The sequence below is a fragment of the Solanum verrucosum genome, unplaced genomic scaffold (assembly GCF_900185275.1).
Source record: "Solanum verrucosum unplaced genomic scaffold, falcon-dt-bn FXZP01000165.1, whole genome shotgun sequence".
NCBI lineage: Eukaryota > Viridiplantae > Streptophyta > Magnoliopsida > Solanales > Solanaceae > Solanum > Solanum verrucosum.
In genome coordinates this window covers 2572085-2593327 of record NW_026020340.1, presented here as the reverse complement: position 1 = coordinate 2593327, position 21243 = coordinate 2572085, and the positions used below count along the sequence as shown (strand labels likewise).

Sequence of the window (21243 nt, the reverse complement as noted above, 5' to 3'; positions counted from 1 at the left end):
TTTTAGATATAATTATCAATTTTTATGTTTGAAGGCTGCAGTTATTTATTTGTTTTTACTGAAATTGAAACTTTTAATGTATAGTTGGATAGATCAATTATTAATGAATGAGATGTGCAATGGTAAATTAATCTAAACCTTTCTTTATTTTAATGTTTGAAAAAAAGAAAAACAATGAGGGGAATATAAAACTTGAAGTCCTAGAAACAAATAAAAAATCCTAAAACTTAATTAGTTGAATCTAAACATTTTATTAATGACTAGAAAATAATAAATAAATAGATTATATCATTCTTTTAGGAATCCCTCTTTTCTCGAGTTTGTCTTCGAGCTGGTCTTCCTTGTCCTTTAACTTCCAAAGACCAGTCGTGGACTCGTATCTGTCTTTCACATTTTCTTGTTGCACATTAGTATTTTTAAGGTCGTTTGTTTGCTTGTCTATCTGTTCTCTTGTATCTGCTAACCTCTCCCAGTAATTGTCGATGGTTTTGCTTTTTGAGGATGACATTCTTGCTTTTTTGTATATCAATACTAGCTCGAACAACTGTTGAATGCAAAAATAACAAAGTTAATGAAAAAAAAAAGAATGAAACCAAAATATAGATATAGTAAAAGTAGCTTCTTCTCTACTACATTAATACAACATTATAGTAATTCTTAAGGAAAAATAATAACTCAAAGTGAAAAGAAGCTTACGTTAATATTGTAAAAGCCTAACTCAATTTGTTATGTGCATATACTATATTGTTTGCTTTTATAGACACTAATTTCTTAATTATTTCCTTGTTTTTCATCTTTTTTAATTTGACTCTTGCCAATTAATATAAACATTATACTAAAAATACGAATTACCATATTTTGAAGAAAACTACGTCAACTCCAAGGGAAAAAAAGAGGAAAATTTGAATACAAAAAGGAGAAATAAGTACATACATGTTATATTATTATTATTATTATTAATAATAATTAGGCGTTAAAATGAAACAAAATAAACTAGCTTTCTTTTCCCATATGTGTGTTCTATTTACCTATTTTATTTTAAATTTTCCTTCTTTTCCCCCCTCTTTATTTTTGGATTTGATTTTTTTCTAAAGTTTCAAGTGTTTTCCTAGTCTAAAATATGGTAATTCTCATTTTTAGTAGTAATTATTTTAGGCGTGAGTAAAATAAAAATAAGGAAAGAATCAAACATTAATGTCTATATTTAAGTTCTTAAAGAAAAGTTTGGATGCTAAAGCAAGTAAGAATTAAAAAAAAAAAACATAAAAATTTAGTAGTATTATACTATTATAGACTCATGTTGTAAAGTCTCAAATGATATACTAATAATGAAGTTACAAATTAAAGTTATAATAATAATGTAAACATCAAACTTAATATTAATAAAATATTTTTAAAGTCGATTTTGATAATCAATTATCAAGTGTTGTATAGATTCGCGAGTGAGGAGGTGTGAGGTTGATTTGTAGCAGAAGTTAGGAGATGGCATGACACAACTTTAATTTACTGAGCATATATAAAAAGATATAAAAATCGAGAATTAGGGTAGAAAGTTGGTATATAACTGAGTATTGCTGCATTTTATGGGAGAGAGGCAAGGGTTTGCCTCTTCTCTTATCTTCTTATTAGAAGTATTAGTTTCTTATTTTTCCGTGTGTATTATTATATGTTGTTTCGTTTTCTTTATATCTTACTATCTTGTTATCATATTTTCTCACTATTTTTGTTTCGAAAAGACGAAAACTTGTTATATTTTTGATACTTTGATACGACACATAATAATAACTATAGTTACATCAAAGTCAATGAATGTGTAACCATAACTAACGAACAGATATTTTCACTTCATTATAATAATATTATTGATAATGAAACTTAATTAATTATAATTAACGAAGGTATATTTTCATCGTATTGAGACTTTAAATATGCATGACCCTAAATCACTTAACTATAGTAGGTTCCATTGGTTTGATATAAATATCTGATGCGAGTAAGTTTTTACCTTTATCAAATTACCATCATTCCTCTTTTTGAACCCACACAAAGTCACTTTGGTGGACGAAGTGCGCGTATATCTGCGTGCATCTCGCCTTATTTCACAAGAATACATATTACCTTTTCCTAGCACAAATACTGAATAACACTGTCTTAGGTATATTTTATTCTGCATAATTGAGTTCCATCTAGAAGTTCTTTGTTGATGCTAAAATGCATAATATCATGTGTAAACTGATTCTCAAACACAACTACACAAGCTATAACAAGTGTATCATGAAGTCAATCAGAATGAAGAACAACAACTAAAAGCAAGTTCTGCTAAGTGAACAGTTGAACAACAACAACAATATACTCCGTGTAATCTTGTAAGTGGGGTCTGAGAGGATGATGCGTACACAACCTTAACTCCTACCTTGAAATGGTACACACACGATTTCCGATATACTCTCGACTCAAGTAAAAGACATAGCAATAATCCAAGTGTAAAAAGAGAAATTAACAAGGACAAGAATTCAACATTTGTTCTATTGAGGCAAAATTGTCATGGCAAAGTTTGTAACCACCACCAATTCATAAGCTCATCCAAACAAGATTTCTTTTCGTGATCGTGGTGTTCATGCCATTTTACACACCTCAACTAATTCCACAAGGTAATTACTACGTCACATAAACACATAACTCTATCCATCAATACTTAAACGTGTGAAAAGAAATCACCTAATGTTTCTCATAACTCAACTATTTCAAACACAAACTTCAACATCTAATACAAAATGCTATACATTTTTTTAGAATTGAACCCCATCACTATTCACTACTAGAAATACTAAAGTATTTCAAAAATTTAGACTTTTCAATATGTAAGTAACACTACAGTATACCATCCATTACTAGTAATACTAACAAAGTAGAGAAACTTCCTCAATTACTCCTAAAAACAATGTCCCAACTCCCAATATCAAATTCTTCTTGCATCCTCACATAGATATCACCTCCCATAAAAAACTCAACATTATTATCTCTATCCTCATTAGTCTTTTCTCCCGCGTTACCAAACTCAACAGTATTCTCATTAGTCTTTTCTCCCGCGTTACCAAACTCAACACTATTCTCATTGGTCTTTTCTCCCGCATTATCAAACTCAACACTTTTCTCATTAGTCTTTTCTTCCGCGTTACCAAACTCAACACTATTCTCATTAATCTCGAAATCATTATTTCCCTCATTATAAACAATCTCATTCATGTTAACTTTGTTCCCTTTTCCCAACACCTTATTTAAACTCTTCCCCACCATTTTTATCCTCTTCTCCTTGAAATCACCTCCCATATCCACTTCCACACCATTAGTTTCCACAAATACCTCTTCGACCCCTAAAGATTTCTCATTTCCCCCATTTTCATCCTCATCATCGGAAATTTCAATGAACTCATCCACATTATTCTTCTCGTTAGTCTTTTCTCCCGCGATTCCAAACTCAACATTATTCTCATTAGTCTTCGTGCCCACAAAAGGGGACCACAAAGGGTGAGTATCATTGCTCAAAATGGTGAACCCAAAGCAATGATACTCACCCTTCTCCGCCACCTCAGGTGGCGGAGATGGGCCCACAATAGGCACCCCATGAAACACTCTTCTACATTTCTCATTCTGACATCTCAAACAACAATCTTCATAATCCTTCAAAAACTCATACACATAGTAACAGTAAGGACACACAGTCCAAAAACTACCCCTATCTTCTCCCCTATTTCTCAACCCGTTATCAAAACGGGTTTTCTGGGTCGGGTTCGAAAGCACAGACCAAGCTTTGAGTACAACCCCAAAAGCTTCAGAAGCAAATGGGTACCGATTCTTGTTAGGGTTTAACAGATTCGTAACGTTAGTGAAATGGGTTTTGATGAGTTGTGGGTTTTGAGTGTAGAGAGGAAGGTTAAGGATAGAATAGTAATTTGGGTGTTCGTTAATGGTGGTAGAGAGAAGTAATACATTCGCTATAGCGAGGATTTGTGAAGGGGAAGTTTGATTTGAGTCGATTTCAATGGCTTTTAAGGCGTAATTACGACAATCTTCGAAGTTTCTTTGTTGAAGAAAGTATTCAGAGGCAGTGAGATAAGTTTTGAATTTCGAATTATGGGTGTCCTTTGCTTTGAATCGCTGATTCTCCATTTTTTTTTGGAGCAGAAAAAGTTGTTGCAGAAGAGAAGGAGACGAAGATGGAAAGAGCTTTAAAAAGGAGTTTTTGTAAAGATGTGAAGTGGACAAAATTGGAAAAGTTTTTTAAAAAAAAAATATATTACTTATATTATTTATCTTTTATTACTTATATTAGGAATGAAATTATATGGAGTAAGTCGGAGTGGCCGACGTGACGGATAAGACGAAAACGAGATCGAAATGATTCCAACATATGAAGAGAAGGTCGAGCGATGCACCAATAAGGATATGTGAAATGTTGATCGTAGCAGGAGACAGAGGAAGTAAAGGTAGGTTGAAGAAAAACTGATGATTAGACATGATATGGTATGACTTCAACTTATTGAGGCTTAGGACATGGATTATAGGTAGATATGGAGATTGAAATTAGAGTAGAAAGTTAGTAAGTAGACGAATGATGAAGGTCGAGAATTAGAGTTAGAAAGGTACATAGTAGGTAGTTGAATGATGGAGATCGAGAATTAGGGCAGAAAATTAGTAGGTAATCGGATGAAATAACCGCATTTTATATATGTGGGAGAGGTAGGCGGTTTCTTATTATAAGTAGTATTTAGTAATTGTGTAGTTTTTTATTCTCCAATATGTGTTCCTATTTGTTATTTTTATTAATTTTGTATCTTATTAATTTATTATCGTATTTTCTTGCAATCCTACTTTAAATCTAAAAGGGAAAATTGACTAGCTTTCCACCTTAATTAAGAATGAACTCTTTACTCAAGTAATCAACCCCAATTAGTCTAAACGACAGACTACACAAAGGCAATAATCATTCAATAAATGACTTTCAAGATTGAAAACTGTTTAACTTACTCGATCTATTATTAAAGAATGAAAACATTTTTTGATAAATTCTCTAATACAAAATTAGGTAGAAAAATTATTTCAGATAGACCTTCGATTAAAAAGTGATGATATGTATACAATTTGTTCATACTTTGATTTTAGAAAGATCATACTCACCGACCATAAAGAGTTCTAACTTTTGCATAATATAGATTTATGAGTTTTTAATAATAACAAAGATGTAAAATATCTAATTTGGTTTATTATTTCACCCATAATACCTTGTAACTGATCATGTAACCTTCAAGACATAATTCCTCCATTCATTTACCTACATTATCATCCACATTATTCTTATTCAATACAAAGAAGAATTTCTCTACTATAAATAGTGGCATTTCTTCCTTTGTGAAGGAATCTAAGAAAGATGAGAAGTGTGAAATAATATTGTAGTGTGTAGTAGTGAAAGAGAGAGTTAAGACAAAAAAAAAATTCTAAAGTCTTCAACTATAGACTATACAAAAGAGAGTAATATATGTTGAAGGTGTTCTTTTTGTGGAGCTTTGAACTCTTTAACTAATCCGAAATTGCTGAATTGGGATAGATTATGTCGCAGTGGGCTTGAATCTCCTTAAATAGAGAGATCTCTACGCCTCAACTTGATTGATAATTTATTTATTTTTTGTTTATTTTATTTTAACTGTAATTTAATGTATTTGTGATATATTACATCAACTCATTGTTAGAGGAATATATAAGGTTGTGCTATCTTGTTTCCGAGCAGTTATATATCTAAACAAAAGTGTTCTAAACTATTAATAAATAATTGATATGTTTAAGTAAAAATGTTGATAATTAAGCTGATATTTTATTAAAATAAATTGATTGACGTACACAAAAATTTGAGAAAATTATTTATTTTTTGTTGAGTCGCCCCTAAATGTTAAAAAAATGATGTGGAGAATGGTGAGGCTATAAGTATTTTTCCCCAGGTCATTACAGAGGGTCCTGTAAAGATTATGGAATTTTTTTTTCTGAAAATCATATTACAAAAAAATTCAATAATTAACACACGAAAAACTAAGAAAAACGTCTAATTCCTGTTGAGTGGCTACTAAAAAAATTGGTGTAGATCATAATGAAGCTATACGATTGTTCCCCTGATCATTATTGAGAGTCCTGTTTGCTTATGACTTTTTGTTAAGTTGAACTTATAAGAAGTTTGGTTTATACACCGATATTTACCAAAACGGAAATAAGGTAAAAATGTTTCAAATTTAGTTTGACTAGCATATAAATTTAGACTAACACTCTTTTAAGTTTTAGCTTATCACATTGGGTTATCAAATTAATATTATTATGGCGTTAAAAATGATACTATGTAATTGCTTGATTGTGTAGATATTTTTTTTACACTCTACCTCCGTAAAAACATTTATAGCCCTACTTTAACTCAACTTTAAATTTACTATATTATTTTATCTAGCTATTTAATATTAAAATTAATGTAAAAAAATAAAAATAAAATTCTCTTAATATATTTAAATGGACACATAAATTAAAATATATATTTTTATTATAGAGTTCAAATAATTTAAAACATGAGTAATATTGAATGATTATGTGAACTCCCCTAGTTTATAGTAGAATTGATCAAAGAATTTCTCTTCTTTAATATATCACTCCGCCCCTCCTGAATACGTATCGACCTAGAAATTCAAGACAAAAATAATAACATTTTATTCTTATATTAAACAATTACTTTTTAATAATATCCAATTCTTTTTATTAAAAATATTGTATCATTCAATAGTCGTTTTCACACTTATTGAAATAAAATATCTAAATTTTCATTTTTAAAAGTATAATAATTAGAAATTTTGTAAATTATTTTCTTAAAAAGATTACAAAATGCATACTAGGCAAATATATGTGAAAGGGGTGAATAGCAATATAATAGTGTACTCTCAAATTTCAAAATTTATGTATCTATCCTAAATAATCCCCACTCATTAACCTAATGTCCAAATTTAAACATCTTAAAATGTCAAATAAGTTATTACTCCATTAAAACTTTTGAATTTTGAAAAATTATGTCTTTATCCTAAATAATTTCTTCCCAATTACATAATGTCCTATTTTGAACATTCCAAAATGTTAAAGATTTTAATTTATCAACTAATCAGATTCTGTAATAAATGATTTACTGTATTTGATATTTCATTTGTGTATATATACAACATATATCCTTCACAAAAATTTCATGTCCAAAATCATCTCCATTTACAAAAGCTTCATATTCTCTAACAATGGCGCTCCGACAATACATAGCAAATAACACCCCTAATTTAAAATTTCAAAATTATCTCAGTGCCTCCGAATTGTTTCTTCAACAGAGAAACTTTGAAGATTGTCGTATTTATGCTCTTAAAGCCATTGAGATTGACCCAAATCAAATTGCCCCTTCACAAATCCTCTTCATAGCTAATATTTTGCTCCTGGTTACCACCACTAACAAAGGGCCAAATCACTATTTTATCCTCAATCTTCCTCTCTACACTCATAATCAAGAACTCATCAAGAACAATTTCATGTATGCATCGAATTTGTTAAACCCAAATTACAATCCATACCCATTTGCATCTGAGGCTTTAGGGTATGCACTCACATCTTGGTCTGTTCTTTCGAGCTCAACCCAGAAGGCCAATTTTGATGACGAATTGAAAAACAAGGAAAAAGAGAAAAATACTTTCGAGCCCAACCCAGAATCTTTGTGGTCCCCTTTTGTGGGGACCACAAAGATTAATGAGAATAACGTTGAGTTTGGGATTGGTGGTGGAAATACTAACGATAAAAATGATGCAAATGAGGTTATTGAAATTTCTGATGACGAAGAAGAGGATGAAAATGGAAAAAAAAGATCAATCTTTAAGGGTCGAAGAGAAATTTGTGGAAACTAATGGTGGGAAAGTGGATAAAGAAGAAGGTAATTTCAAGAAGAAGAGGATAAAAATGATGGGAAAGAGTTTAAATAAGGTTCTAGGAAAAGGGAACAAAGTTGACATGAATAAAGTTGTTTATCATGAGGGGAATGATAATTTTGAGTGTGATAACGTGGGAGAAAAGACTAACCTTGAGTTTGAAATTATGAAAGATAATAATATGGAGTCTGGAATTGTTGGAACAAAAAATAACAAGAATAATGTTGAGTCGGAAATTGTGGAAGGAAAGACTCACGAGAATGGTAATGTGGGTGAAACGAGTGAAAATAATTATTTTGAGAATAAATTTATGGAAGATGATGATGATTTTGAGTTTCTGAGAGAAGATATCTATGATCAAATGAAGAAATATTATGATATCGAGTTCTTTTGAGTAATTTAGGAAGTTCTCTCTTTCGTTAATTCATGTATTATTGATTTTGATGTTAAGATGTACTCAACTATGATTATTAATATATATCTTATCAAAGTAATGAGTTGAATTGGACTTCATGTGCTTGCAAACTAACATTGTTCCTGGCATGTTATTCAATATTTGTTTTTCTATTTGTAGGCCAATATAATTTTATTATTAACAAATATATAAATTCACAAGCGAACTTCATATCTTTCTATCTACATGTTCTCAGTAAGGTGAAGTTGAGTCATTTCTTGTGTAATTATCTTTTCTAGTTCTTTTCCGACCTATATTTACATCTCATAACTTTTGCTACAATCAACCTCTTACCCCTCCCTATTGGTGCATCCGCAAAATAGTATAATTGATTGTCTATATTGAGTTTAAATGATATTGTATTTATATTAAGTTTAGTGTTTACATTGTTATAACCTTAATTTGTAAGATCTTGGAATTAATTATTGGTATATTATTTGACATTTTTCACACCCAATTAATCTATCCAAACTTCAACATGAGTCTATATAATACTACTAGACTTTCATGTATTTTTCTTGAATTCTTACATGCTTCAGCATTCAAACTTTTCTTGAAGGAATAGAAATAAATAACAAAGGAAACGTAAGGATTATATAAAAAAGGTTTAACCAATAAAAAAAAAATTCCTAATTGAAAATATTACTAGAAATTAGAAGCTAGGAAAACACTTGAAATTTTTGAAAAGTCAAATCGAGAAAAGGAATTGTGATGAAATATAAGGAAACAATAACATATATTAATTAAGTGAGAACGATTTCTTTTATTTTAATGCCTTTATATTAAGATTTATAGTTTGTTAGTATTGTATTTATTTCTCTTTTTGTACTATCAAATTCAAATTTTCATTCAAATTTCTTTTTTGAAATTGAATTTTCCTAACTAATTTTTATTTTTAGTATAATAATTATGTTTACATTAATTGGGACGAGTAAAATTTAGAAAAAAAATAATGAAAAAAATAAGAAATTAGTGTCTATATAAACAAACAATGGAGTATTATATGTACATAGCAAAATTGAGTTAGGTTTCTGCAATATTATTACGTAAGTTTCTTTTCACCTTTGACTTTATATCTTTATAGTTATTTATTTATTTTCTTAAAGACTTATCGATGATTTAGTTTTTTATTAATTAACTCGGTTTCTTTTGTATTCAATAGTTATAAATTCAAGTCACTTTGATATAAGAATGTCATCCTCAAAGAGCAAAACAATTGACAAGAATATTTCTTTGTAATTTTTATTTTTTTTTATTAAAAAGTTGAGCTTATCTTTTATTCACTAACCTATAAATTTTTTATTTTTTTTTACATTATCAAATAATTTAATTACGATTATAAAATTTGTAACTATATTTATGCATGATGTAAAGATGTTAACACAATTAGTATATTTGATTTAAATCTCATATTGAGCGTTAAGTTTAATCTTTATTAAAGGCGATTCCATATTTAGAGAGATTCAAATTCAAGACTTCTGATTAAGGATGGAAGAATACTTACTCCTCCATCGGCCACCATAACTCCAGTTGTTCATTGATATTGTTGTTTCATATATATATCTTCTTTCTTTTTTATATAACACGTGAAAACTGAATATACATGATAAATAATTATCGACAAACTTAAAATTGAAAAAGGAAAAAACATACTGATATTTATTTCATTTTTACTATATCATTTCCATTACACATAACACATTCCACTTCATTAGGCTATGCTAGAACTTCAAATTAAAAACGTACGTACATAGTTTTTATTATTGACTAAATTACAAAAAGTGGATGGAGTACGTAGTTTAATTCGAAATTCTTTAATTTATGACGATATTCTTCATTTAAGGGTGGTTGACTCCATGACCGCCGCCTCCGTGACCTCCACCACCATGACCTCCACCTCCGTGGCCTCCACCGCCATGATGACCACCGCCTCCATGACCGCCACCACCATGACCGTGGCCTCCGCCACCGCCGTGGCCTTGTGTTTCAGCATTTAGTTGGCCTTCATTTGCTGCTACATATATATATACATACAACATAGAGTAATTAGACTGAACATGACGTTTAAGAAAATAAGAATTTTTTTGACACACAATCAAAATTGTATGTAGAAGCTAATTCAAAATTTTAAATTTACTAATTATTTCTGAATTCTAGAAATGAAAAGATAGCTTATTTCAACACAACTAATTATAAAAAGGATATCCTTAATTAGTTACGGATCAAATGTGTCATCACATTTTTATGATTGTAACAACATATTATCACGAGTAAAAAGAAAATTTTAACGTTAAAAACCTTCAAATATAGAAAAATATCAATATTCCTTTTTAGAACAGAATAAAAAAAAGTGTCACTATATAAAAAATAATGATCTTTAGCGGTAATTAATTAACAACAATAGCTTAATTGTCTCTAAATATGCACTTTTAGTCGCAATTAGCACTCGTTGTAAATGTCCTCAAAGCCTACACCGACATTAGATTCAATAACAAATAACTAATACCGATAAAAGATTTAATATATACTCTTTGTTAATATGTATGTTTGTTGCAGCTAAATGTTATTTTTGTCACAGTGAATCGTCGAAGTATATTCTATTTCTTGTCATAATTGCATGCATGAACTATATAAATATATTTAAATATGTAAGACAATAAATCCATATGTTTAAGAAAGTTAAAATAGCAATTAATTAAAAACTTTATATTACCTTTAGTCTCATCAACTGCTAGAGCTGAAACAAGAAAAAGTGAAGCACATATAAGTGCTAGCATAATAATTAGGCTATTATTGATCTTCATATTTTCTTTCACTATATATCCAACAAAGAAAGATTTTTGAGAGTACAATGGAATGATTTTCAACTAAACCTTTGCCTTAATTTATACCCAAAAAATCCCACTATAAGACAAAATCTTATGTGGTCTTGGTGGTGATCATGATTTAATTTTGACTCTAACCACTACTCCGGAACGTTTCATTTTACGTGTCTTATTTTGATATATGAGTATATAAAATTTAAGAAAGTAAAGTTATATTTATTAAATTTTATAATCTTAAATTAAAGTTATGCATAATATATTAAAATATCCTTGAATTTTATTATCTTTAATATACAATGTGCGATATCAGAAATAACCAATTTCTAAATATGAAAAGTTATAAAAGGAAATATACGGATTAATAGACAAAGTTAGAGACTCCCGATGGATTAACATAAGTACAAAATATTGATGATTTTCATTAAAAGTTTTCAACAAATAACCTATCAGAATCTAGTTTATCGATAACATTTTTGATGGATTATTCGTTCAATATTCTTTATTTACGAATCAAATTTTAATAAAATAAATTTTTAATAATGACACATAAATTAAAACGAAGAAATGATAAGTTTGAAAATAATTTTCTTAAGATTAGGCGTAAGCTACGTGGTGCATTTGATGTTTTACACATGGAATTTGAGATAATATTGCTTACAAAGAAATATTTTGTCAATATCTTCATATAGTCAATTTTGGTGTCGATCTTGAATTTCTTAAAAACCATTTTCAACATGTTGAAGTAAGCATCGAGATAATATTGGCTCCCAAAATATATGTGATAATATTGTAATTTTGTAATTAGACTATAATCTAAAAATCCATCTTTAACAAATTAAATTGAGAAAACATTACATCATAATCTAAAATATTTATAAATTAATGCAAATGTCAAATATAGCAGAATAGTTTGTTTGTAAAGTTATATAAATGAGTATTAATAGATCTGAATCCACCAACATGGGTTGTGGTGCATTGGTGGGAGTGTTTCACCCTTAACCTGAGGTCTCAGGTTCGAGCCTTGGATGTGGAGAAAATCCTGTTGGGAGCGTCACCCCCGAATAGGCCCTGCAGAGATAAAAAAGATCAGAATCCAACATAGTCTAGATTATATTTATGCAACTTTTACAAAATATAAATAATAACATTAAGAGACATTTGCGTATAATATATTAAAATATTTTTAAATCTTATAATCTTCAACATGACACGTTATAGTATTAGAAATAATGAATATCTTACTATCAAATGTTGCATTCTTTTCTATACAGATTTAAGACAAAAGAAAAGTAAGATACATACTATCAAAAAAACGTTTGATGAATTATTCATCTAATCGATGAACTAAATTATGATTTCGAAAAGTGTTTATTTTATTATTGTAACATATAAATTAAAATGGAGGATGAAAAAAACAAAGGTTAGGGTTAAGCTACGCTGTGCATTTGAAGGTTTTACACGTAAAATATGAGATATTAATGCTTACAAGGAAACATTTTGTCAATATCTTCATATAGTCAATCTTAACGTCGATCATATTATATCTCATTTTCAACATATTGAAGTAAGCGAAGAAGTGACGAAATCAGAAAAATTTTCAAAATCAACTCCAAAACAATATAGAAATGAAATTATGCTTGAAACTTAAACTTAGCTTGTGACATATATATATATATATATATATATATATATATATATAATGAAGGGCTTTTGAAAAGGGAGCGCATCAGATATACTCTTATACTATTAAAAATGATTTAATTATACTTATCATCGTTATATTTTCCGTTTAAATATGTCTTTTCCGTTATACTTTCAGTTCAAATATGTCCCCTCTTATTATATTTTGACACAAAATTGCCCTTAATAATTTTCTCCTACGTCAATGGTTGTATCGCTGATTTTTTACGGTAATTTTTTTATTTTTTTTTGGTGAGAGTAATCTATTAAACATATGTTTTTAAAAAATGGCTGAATTTCTTCTAATCAATAAATATGAGCTTAATTAATCATTATTTCATACTAATTTATCGTAAACCTGTATTCTTGACTGAAATTCCATATTATGAGTTAAATAGGTGTGTTTTAGGAAATCGAATATTTAAAATTAGTTGGTCATTTGATTTGGAGCTTGTCACATATTTTTTTCCATCAAAATTAAGGACAATTTTATATCAAAATATAATAAAAGGGGTATATTTAAATTGAAAGTGAAGAAGATAGATAAAAATAGATTTTGAATTTGAAAAGAAACTCTCATAATAATACAAGAGTGACGGTCAGACTTTCATTAAATATATTCAAATGACATTTCTTTGATTGTTAATAGAATCAGGTTGTTTGACAAGAATTTTAAAAATAACAATATGATTTTTTTTTAAAATTGTGATTTACCTAAAGAGATTGAAGTAAAAAATTTCCGTTCTACAAAAGTCTAAAAATCTCTCTAGCATCTCTCTTACAGAATTATTAATCAAAGAAAGCTTTCCGACAAAATAAATTGTTGATGAAACTATTTTTTAGAGGAAATTTAGAGTCCGGAGAATATAAAACACAGATATATGTTTTATTGCATATTTACTACATTATAATTTTTATTTAACTCATAGAACAACATTAGACTAGCGCTAGCTAGCTAGAAAGTTACAAAGACAGTCTGGTGCACTAAGTTCCCGTTATTTATTGTACGTTGTGCATTTAAGGGCGATTGACGTCATTTTGCATATTGTAAGCTGAATATTCTTGAGCAGTTCTACAACATTGTTTGCACCCTCCTCCTCGATAATATCTACCGCAACATCCGTATCGGCAATAATTGCCACCGCCTCCGTGACCACCACCACCTCCATGACCACCACCTCCGTGACAGTCGCGTCCGTGGCAGCCGCCTCCCCCGTCCCAACCATGGCCTTGTGTTGCATCATTTACTTGTCCTTCATTTGTTGCTACATACAACATATAGTATTTATCATTAGTGCATGGAACTATTAGTATCTCTTGATTACGTTGTCATATGACGATATTTGACTGAGTACTGAATTTTTGATAAAAATATATTATATTCGTCAAAAGAGTACAGTTTTAATTGTCGCCTCAAATACGTCACGATGTTTCTATAGTTAGTTGAGTGCATGCATAGGTGGAGGTAGAGTAAAAGATACGAATTCAATAAAGTTCAATAGCTTAATTGGTCTAATTTTGTATTAATTCGGATTCTAATAACTCAAAAAGATTGAAATCTAGAAATCTTGAATTTGTTTTCATCTTTAAGATGGACAAACATTTTATTAAAGGCGAAAATAAAAAGTAATTAACTAGCTATATATGTTTATGGAAGCCAATAGATCCATATATTTATGAACAATATAAATACTAGTAATGTTAAGATTTGTAAGGTAAGAAACAACTAAGTAAATATTAAATTCAAGTCTAACATAGTTCGTCAGAATTATATAATTTTTTGAGAGTTATATTTATAAAACCTTCAAAAAAACATATAAAATTTAAACGATAACTTAAAAAAGAGATATTTGCGTAAATCGACCTTTACCTTTAGCCTCATCAACTGCTAGAGCTGAAGCAAGAAAAAGAAAAGCACATAAAAGTGCTAGCAAAATAATTAGGCTATTATTGACCTTCATGTTTTCTTTCACTATATATTCTAACAAAGAAAGATTTTTGAGAGTGGAATGAAATTGGCTTTCAATTTAGCCTCAATTTATACTCAAAACATCTCACTACAAGACATAAAATCTTATGTATTTCTTCGTGAGGATATGGCTCTAAAACTCTATTCTCGACGTTTCATTTTATCTGTCTTATTTTGATTAACACAAAATTTTAAGAAAGTAAAAAAAAATTGTGATCTTTAAATAAAAATATGTAATATATATTAAAATGTCTTTAAATTTTATGTTCAGATCTTAAATGTGTCATGTATGACATAGAAATAATTAACGAGTTTCTGAATATAGAAAGTTACATTTTCTATAGGAATGCACTATTTCCCTCAAAATTTGACTTGCCAATAAGGAATTTTCAACTGATTAAGACACACTTTGAGAAGATCGATATTTTTTTTTTTTACTTTCGACATAAATTCCACTAGAATTTGTCTTTCTAGTAACATTTTCAATGGATTACTATCGAGTCAAATTTTAATAAAATGTATTTAAAATTTTGATAGTGAAGTGGTGGAACTGTTTCACTATTAACTAGAAGTCTCGAATTCGAGCTCTGAATATGGAGAAAATCATGTTGGGAGCGTCACCTTCGAATAGGCCCGGAGAGTGCAATTCAAATTTAGTCGAAGCTTCAATGCGAACTCTAGACACGGCCGGATGGAAAACCACAAAAAAAAAACACATAAATTAAAATGAAAGAATGTATAAATTTAGAAACGTTTATCCATTGGATGACGAACTGATTATGGAACTTGGAAGAAGAAAAGGAAAACAAGTAAGGTTAGGCTTAAGCTACGTGGTGCATTTCGAGGCCTTGCACGTGTAATATTGGTGCCGATATTCTTGGATTTTTTTGCTCATCATTGTCTACCGTAATCGCAGAAGAGACGAAGTCAAAAATTTTAACAAAATCAACTCCAAAGAAATATGAAATGATGTAATATTTGAAATTTGAATTAGTAACATAAAATATAACGTAAGAAATCATTAAAGCCATCTTTTTTATTAGGTGGAAAGTGCACCGATAGTCATTATTAAGACTCCAGTATAAAGAATAGTTGAAATTTTCTAAAAAAAAATAATAATCATTTTGCTTTGCTCTGCCTCTGGGCCCGAGAGCGAGGTTCAATGATTCCAGAAACTAATCTAAATATCATCGACAATCTAAGATTAGCTAAACTTTAAATAATTATAAAAAATTAGTAACAATATATTTTAAATAAGAGTGCTTAGTTTTAATCTTTTTGCTCTACTTTGGAGGATGAGATGGAGAGGGCACCTGGGTTTGAATGACGATGATATTCAGATTAGTTTCTGCACACTTTAATTATCTCCCACCAGTGTAGGTGTGAAATAGCCCTTGCAACCCTCTTTATATCCTCTCCTAAACTTATGCAATCCCGACTATCTCATTATATATCTTGCACCAGCACAAGTACTAGGCACATAATACATGTATCAATAAGTGTAGCTATTTTTTTTATTATATTAAAACTATTTTTCTTCATCAAATCCCTAATATTTCTGGCATATAGCAATAAGAGTATGATTAGGCAAAATGCTCGAATCCAATTATAAGGGAACACAAGAATAAACTAAGCTAAGATGACAAAAATACAATAAACAAATTCTGAATCCAAGGACAAATTTTGAGTGAAACATTTTATCATTTTAAACATATGAATCTATTGACTTAAATTAACATAGGGGGAAATTATGTAGTTACTTCTATAATTTCCACCTATATTATGTAAGCCAATAGATTCATATTTTTAAAAATAATATAAATATACTATAGTCTAAATCTTTAGTAAATATTCTATACATCACCTAATGTTTAGTTTGTAAGGTTAAGAAATATATGAGTAAGTATTAAATTCAAATCTAACATATTGTTCTATCAAAATTGTGTAATTTTCTAAAAGTTATATTTATAAAACATTTTAATAATAGGAATAAAAATTTAAACAATAACTTAAAAAAGAGATATTGTCTCATCAACTGCTAGAGCTGAAGCAACAAAAAGGAAAGCACACAAAAGTGCTAGCAGAATAATTAGGCTATTGAGTCTTAGTGATCTTTATAAGTAAAAGTTATTAGTATAATGTATTAAAATAACCTTAAATTTTGAGTGAATTTTAAATATATCACGTATGGTATAGAAATAATTAACGAGTTTCTGAATATAGAAAGTTTCATTTTATTAAAGAGACTAAGACTTATAAGAAAAATAAAACACATTATCATAAAATCGTTATTCTGAACTAATATACTAGTTCCTTTGAAATTTGACTCATTGGTAAGAGATTTCAGACTGATTAAAATACGCCACAATAAATCACTAATTTTTTTTCTTTTAACAAATGTTCCGCTAGAATTTAGCTTGGCAATAACATTTTGATCTACAATTATTCCTATATTTCAATTAACTTTGGTTCAAACTTTATATTATGTTTAAAAAAAGTCACTAACTTTGGTTGGACAGAAACTATAGGGGATTGAATCATTTTCCCCCTTACATGATCTTGAACGATCCTTAGTATAAGCTACTAACTTTTGTGGTTTGAGGTTGAGTAAAACCAGATTTATTTCTCAATATGATATTAGAGTCAAATCAACATGATATTGAGCTACTTTTACACGTTCCAAGCGTCTAGTCCTGAGCATGTTGAAGAAGTTAGAGTCCTACATCGGTATGAAATGGAGTTGTTAGCAATTGAGTCTTATATGGTGTCATGATTCGATCAAAATCTAGAATAATTATGTAATATGAACTAGAAACAAGAGTGATATATATCCAGACCCTATCCCACAATAAGGAGTTGCATGCAGGACTGGAGTTCTTTCTCGGATCCACAGAATTATCAGTTTTTGTCTCGAAAAACGCTCTTAGGGCACGGTCCACGAGGGGTTGGATATTGAAGGTTCCTTGGGATTATTAGAAGGAAAACTACATTGCTTCTCTCACAGATTTCACTTGCCAAATGTTGTCATTCTTGATGTCAATAAGGTTCTTTTTTATGACCATTGTGTTCGGACCAGCTTTCGCGCACCTCAATTAACTCCACAGGATAAGTATTCTCACCTAAAAGAATGGCTTAAACTTGAATATTTAAGCACCATGAAACAATAATAACATTGGCAGAACCAAGAAAATGCCAGTTACAAGCATTCAATTTCTTTAGCAGGAAAAACAATCCAAATCAGTCCAGAAAAAGAGTAACGGAAGTACAAGAAACAACATATAGTAACAAAAACAACAGATAATAACAAAACAAACAAAGCATCCATGTCTTATTCATGAGTATAGAAACAAAAAGTATGGGAAAGACTGTACAAGTATATATCTTCAAAAGTTGTATGAATATAAGAGAAATGAGAACAGACCACTCTCATGCTTGTGTCTCGACTATCCTATAACGACTCCTAATTACAGAACGAAGACTAAAAGAGACGGAAAACTCAGCTCATATATTGGAGTCAACAAGAGCAACGTTATGAACCTTTCAAGAATGAGCGGATGATATTAACCATCTCGACATGTAGCTTGCTTCTGAAGCAGAGGGTATTCCAGATCTCCATAAGTTCCAGCAGGATGGAACTAAAACCATCAGACAAAGTGATACGGAAAAATTCTAGCGTTTGTAGAATACAATGTCACGGCTGCAGTTGGCCTTAATAGCCTCTTCTAAACCTTGTACACGGTCAAAATCAGCTTTGAATGTCACCATGGTGACTCCATCTTTCCCAGTATCATAATCCTGCTTGATATCTTCTGCTTGGAACGACTGTAGCTGTGAATCCGAAACGAATTCCCAGAAATGCATCAATAGAAGTAAATGTGAACCAATTATGCTCTTGAAGCATCCAGATTTTGATTAAGAAAATGAACTGAAGAATCGAAAAACTAAAACTGAATATCGCAACATTGACACATATTAGAACTCCCTCCGTTTGAATTTGACTTGGCATGGAGTTTAAAAAAATAAAAGAATTTTTTTTGAATCCTGTGGTCTAAAACTAAAGATATGCAGAATGTACGAAAAAACACTCTAATCTTGTGGTCTTAAATATGTCATATGGAAAGTTGAAAGTAAAAAATTGCCAAAAAAAGACGGACAAACGCAAAGATTAGAATGGTAGAAGTTTTAGCACAAAAGATCAAATTTACCTGATGGTATAAGACTCCTAGTAGTTCAAAAGGAACCTCCAAGCCCATCGGCACCTAAAACCAAAAAGTATTACTTAATCAATGAATCAGTCTCAGGTTTATACTAAAAGCTAAGAACGCAGTGAGAAGAATAGGATCAACGTGCAGTTGAAACTATGCCTATACACGATGGGCAAGGGAGGACGGGGGATAAAAGCTGCTCAAGCAATTTATTACTTTAGATTTTATGAGACATGTAGGAGCATTTCTCAAGCATTCTGCAGCTACTCCTCCATAAGCTCTTACTAGACCTCCAGTGCCAAGTTTAATTCCTCCGAAGTGCCTGCAATTCAGAAAAGCAACACGATAAAGATATATGCATGATTTCACTTCTTGGAAACGTTCCCAGTTTGGGCACATGAAACTTTTTAGGCCTCAAGAAAAGATGCAAGTCTAGTTTACATCTCCTTTGACAAGAATTCTGAAAGTACTAACACTATTTACTGAATAAATGTGGTACCTGATAACAACCACCATGATTCTATCCAATCCAGAGGATGCAATTGCAGAATGTATCGGCTTGCCAGCAGTACCAGATGGTTCGCCATCATCATTAGTCCGATATTGTTCACCAACCTAAATAGAACGAATAATAACATTTTTGGCATGGTAAGATAAGAAACAAGATGATATACACACATTCGGAGAATCCTAAAACTAGAGAGACTTTGTTTCTTATATGTCCATATAATAAGCAGTTGTTATCATTACGGATGGAAGCAATTATAACCCAAAATGCTAGTCACTAAGTGGTTGTTTGGTTCAAAACTAGGCTATCCTGGTATTATAATCAGGATATATATCCCACAAATGTATCCTGGTTATACCTAATACCCTCAACTGAAGGCTAAACACATGATAGATTCAATCCAAAACTATACTGGGATAACGCACTTAATTACACATTCCTACCAAACGATGCCTAACTAAACCATATGTTCTCAACCAACCAATGTATCAACTATACTTCAATCACAATACTAGTAGCATAAGCGTAATAGAGTTTCAACAAATGCATCTCCATTTTTATAATGAAACAACTTTTCTTCATCAATTCCCAAATACTTCTAACATATAGCAATAAAAATACTGTTTTGTTACACTTGAGTCAAGGGTCTTTCAGAAAAGAACCTCTCTACCACCACGGGGGTGGGGTAAGGTCGGCATACACTCGACTCTACCCTCCCCAAACCCCACTTGTGAAATTACACTATTTATGTTGTATATCAATAAAAATATTGATTTGTTGCACTTGAGCCCGAGGGTCTTTCGGAAAGAGCCGGTAAGGCTTGAATCCACTCTACTCTACTCTATCCTCTCTAGACTCCACTTATGGAATTACACTGTATATGTTGTATATCAATAAAAACATGATTTTGGCAACAAGAACATACCTTGTACGCCCAACAATTATGTGTAGCTCGAGGATCTCGTACCTAAAATCAAATCAGTAATTACAACAAAAAGATAACCAAATCCTCATAAACAAATTCAAGATTAAAATTTCAAGAATCAAAAAAATTGCAAAAGATTCAATCTTTACACACTCAATACACCCAAATGAACCCAAAAACCAAAAGGGTACCTCAGAAAGGAAAGATTGAGCAGAACCCTCATCTGGAATATGGCCAGCAATGGCAATAAATTTGCTTTTTTTAATTTCTTTCTCAAAACTGACTCTTTCTTTGAGTGTTGTAAATGCACCTCTATTTGAACTGCTACTGGCGCTGCTAGTGGTGACCATTTGTTTTCCGGTGCCGGAAAATAAGAACGCCGGCGAGAGAATCAGGAGATGGTTACGGCGGCGGAGGTGGTGGTTCAGCTTTGAACAGGGAGTGGAAAACAACCAAGAAGCAGACATCTATGGTGGCAGCAATTTCGTGAAGATTGAGGATGTTGGAAAAATTAAAAAGAGTAAAATTGACATTTTGACCCATTAAGTTTTGGTAATTACAAATTCATCTTTTGAATTTAAAATGGACACATGAATTTTATCAATTTTTTGGGTATCAACTTGAAATATTATTTTCGAAACAATATTTGTTTTATAATATGGTGGATTATTGCAATTTTAACTTGAAATCGGGAA

At 30.4% G+C, this 21243-nt stretch overlaps 3 protein-coding genes across 3 annotated transcripts; all 3 read right to left on the bottom strand.

Moving 5' to 3' along the window:
• Positions 1–10076: 10076 nt before the first annotated feature.
• On the bottom strand, positions 10077–11242 carry LOC125837258 (glycine-rich cell wall structural protein-like). Its single transcript, XM_049516421.1, has 2 exons — positions 11150–11242; positions 10077–10447 (listed from the first exon to the last, which is right to left on the bottom strand). Exons 1-2 carry the CDS (start codon positions 11238–11240, stop codon positions 10275–10277), a joined length of 264 nt encoding a protein of 87 aa, XP_049372378.1. The 5' UTR covers positions 11241–11242; the 3' UTR covers positions 10077–10274.
• Positions 11243–13958: 2716 nt separating this feature from the next.
• LOC125837286 (glycine-rich cell wall structural protein-like) lies at positions 13959–14902 on the bottom strand. The gene is made up of 2 exons (XM_049516451.1): positions 14812–14902; positions 13959–14206 (listed from the first exon to the last, which is right to left on the bottom strand). The coding sequence occupies exons 1-2, from the start codon at positions 14900–14902 to the stop codon at positions 13959–13961; spliced, it is 339 nt and encodes a 112-aa protein (XP_049372408.1).
• Positions 14903–18216: 3314 nt separating this feature from the next.
• On the bottom strand, positions 18217–21036 carry LOC125837206 (uncharacterized). The gene is made up of 6 exons (XM_049516357.1): positions 20740–21036; positions 20549–20590; positions 19615–19730; positions 19332–19437; positions 19116–19169; positions 18217–18738 (listed from the first exon to the last, which is right to left on the bottom strand). Exons 1-6 carry the CDS (start codon positions 21013–21015, stop codon positions 18580–18582), a joined length of 753 nt encoding a protein of 250 aa, XP_049372314.1. The 5' UTR covers positions 21016–21036; the 3' UTR covers positions 18217–18579.
• Between the last annotated feature and the right edge of the window lie 207 nt (positions 21037–21243).

Excerpts from the sequence above, each read along its gene's own strand:
- LOC125837258 (XM_049516421.1), bottom strand. The coding sequence starts at position 11,240 with ATGAAGATCAATAATAGCCTAATTATTATGCTAGCACTTATATGTGCT. Across the intron at positions 10,448-11,149 it reads AGCAGTTGATGAGACTAAAG|CAAATGAAGGCCAACTAAAT; the intron begins GTAATATAAAGT and ends TATATGTAGCAG.
- LOC125837286 (XM_049516451.1), bottom strand. The coding sequence starts at position 14,902 with ATGAAGGTCAATAATAGCCTAATTATTTTGCTAGCACTTTTATGTGCT. Across the intron at positions 14,207-14,811 it reads AGCAGTTGATGAGGCTAAAG|CAACAAATGAAGGACAAGTA; the intron begins GTAAAGGTCGAT and ends TGTTGTATGTAG.
- LOC125837206 (XM_049516357.1), bottom strand. The coding sequence starts at position 21,015 with ATGTCTGCTTCTTGGTTGTTTTCCACTCCCTGTTCAAAGCTGAACCAC. Across the intron at positions 19,170-19,331 it reads CATGTCTCATAAAATCTAAA|GTGCCGATGGGCTTGGAGGT; the intron begins GTAATAAATTGC and ends TTTTGGTTTTAG. Across the intron at positions 18,739-19,115 it reads TAGGAGTCTTATACCATCAG|CTACAGTCGTTCCAAGCAGA; the intron begins GTAAATTTGATC and ends TCGGATTCACAG.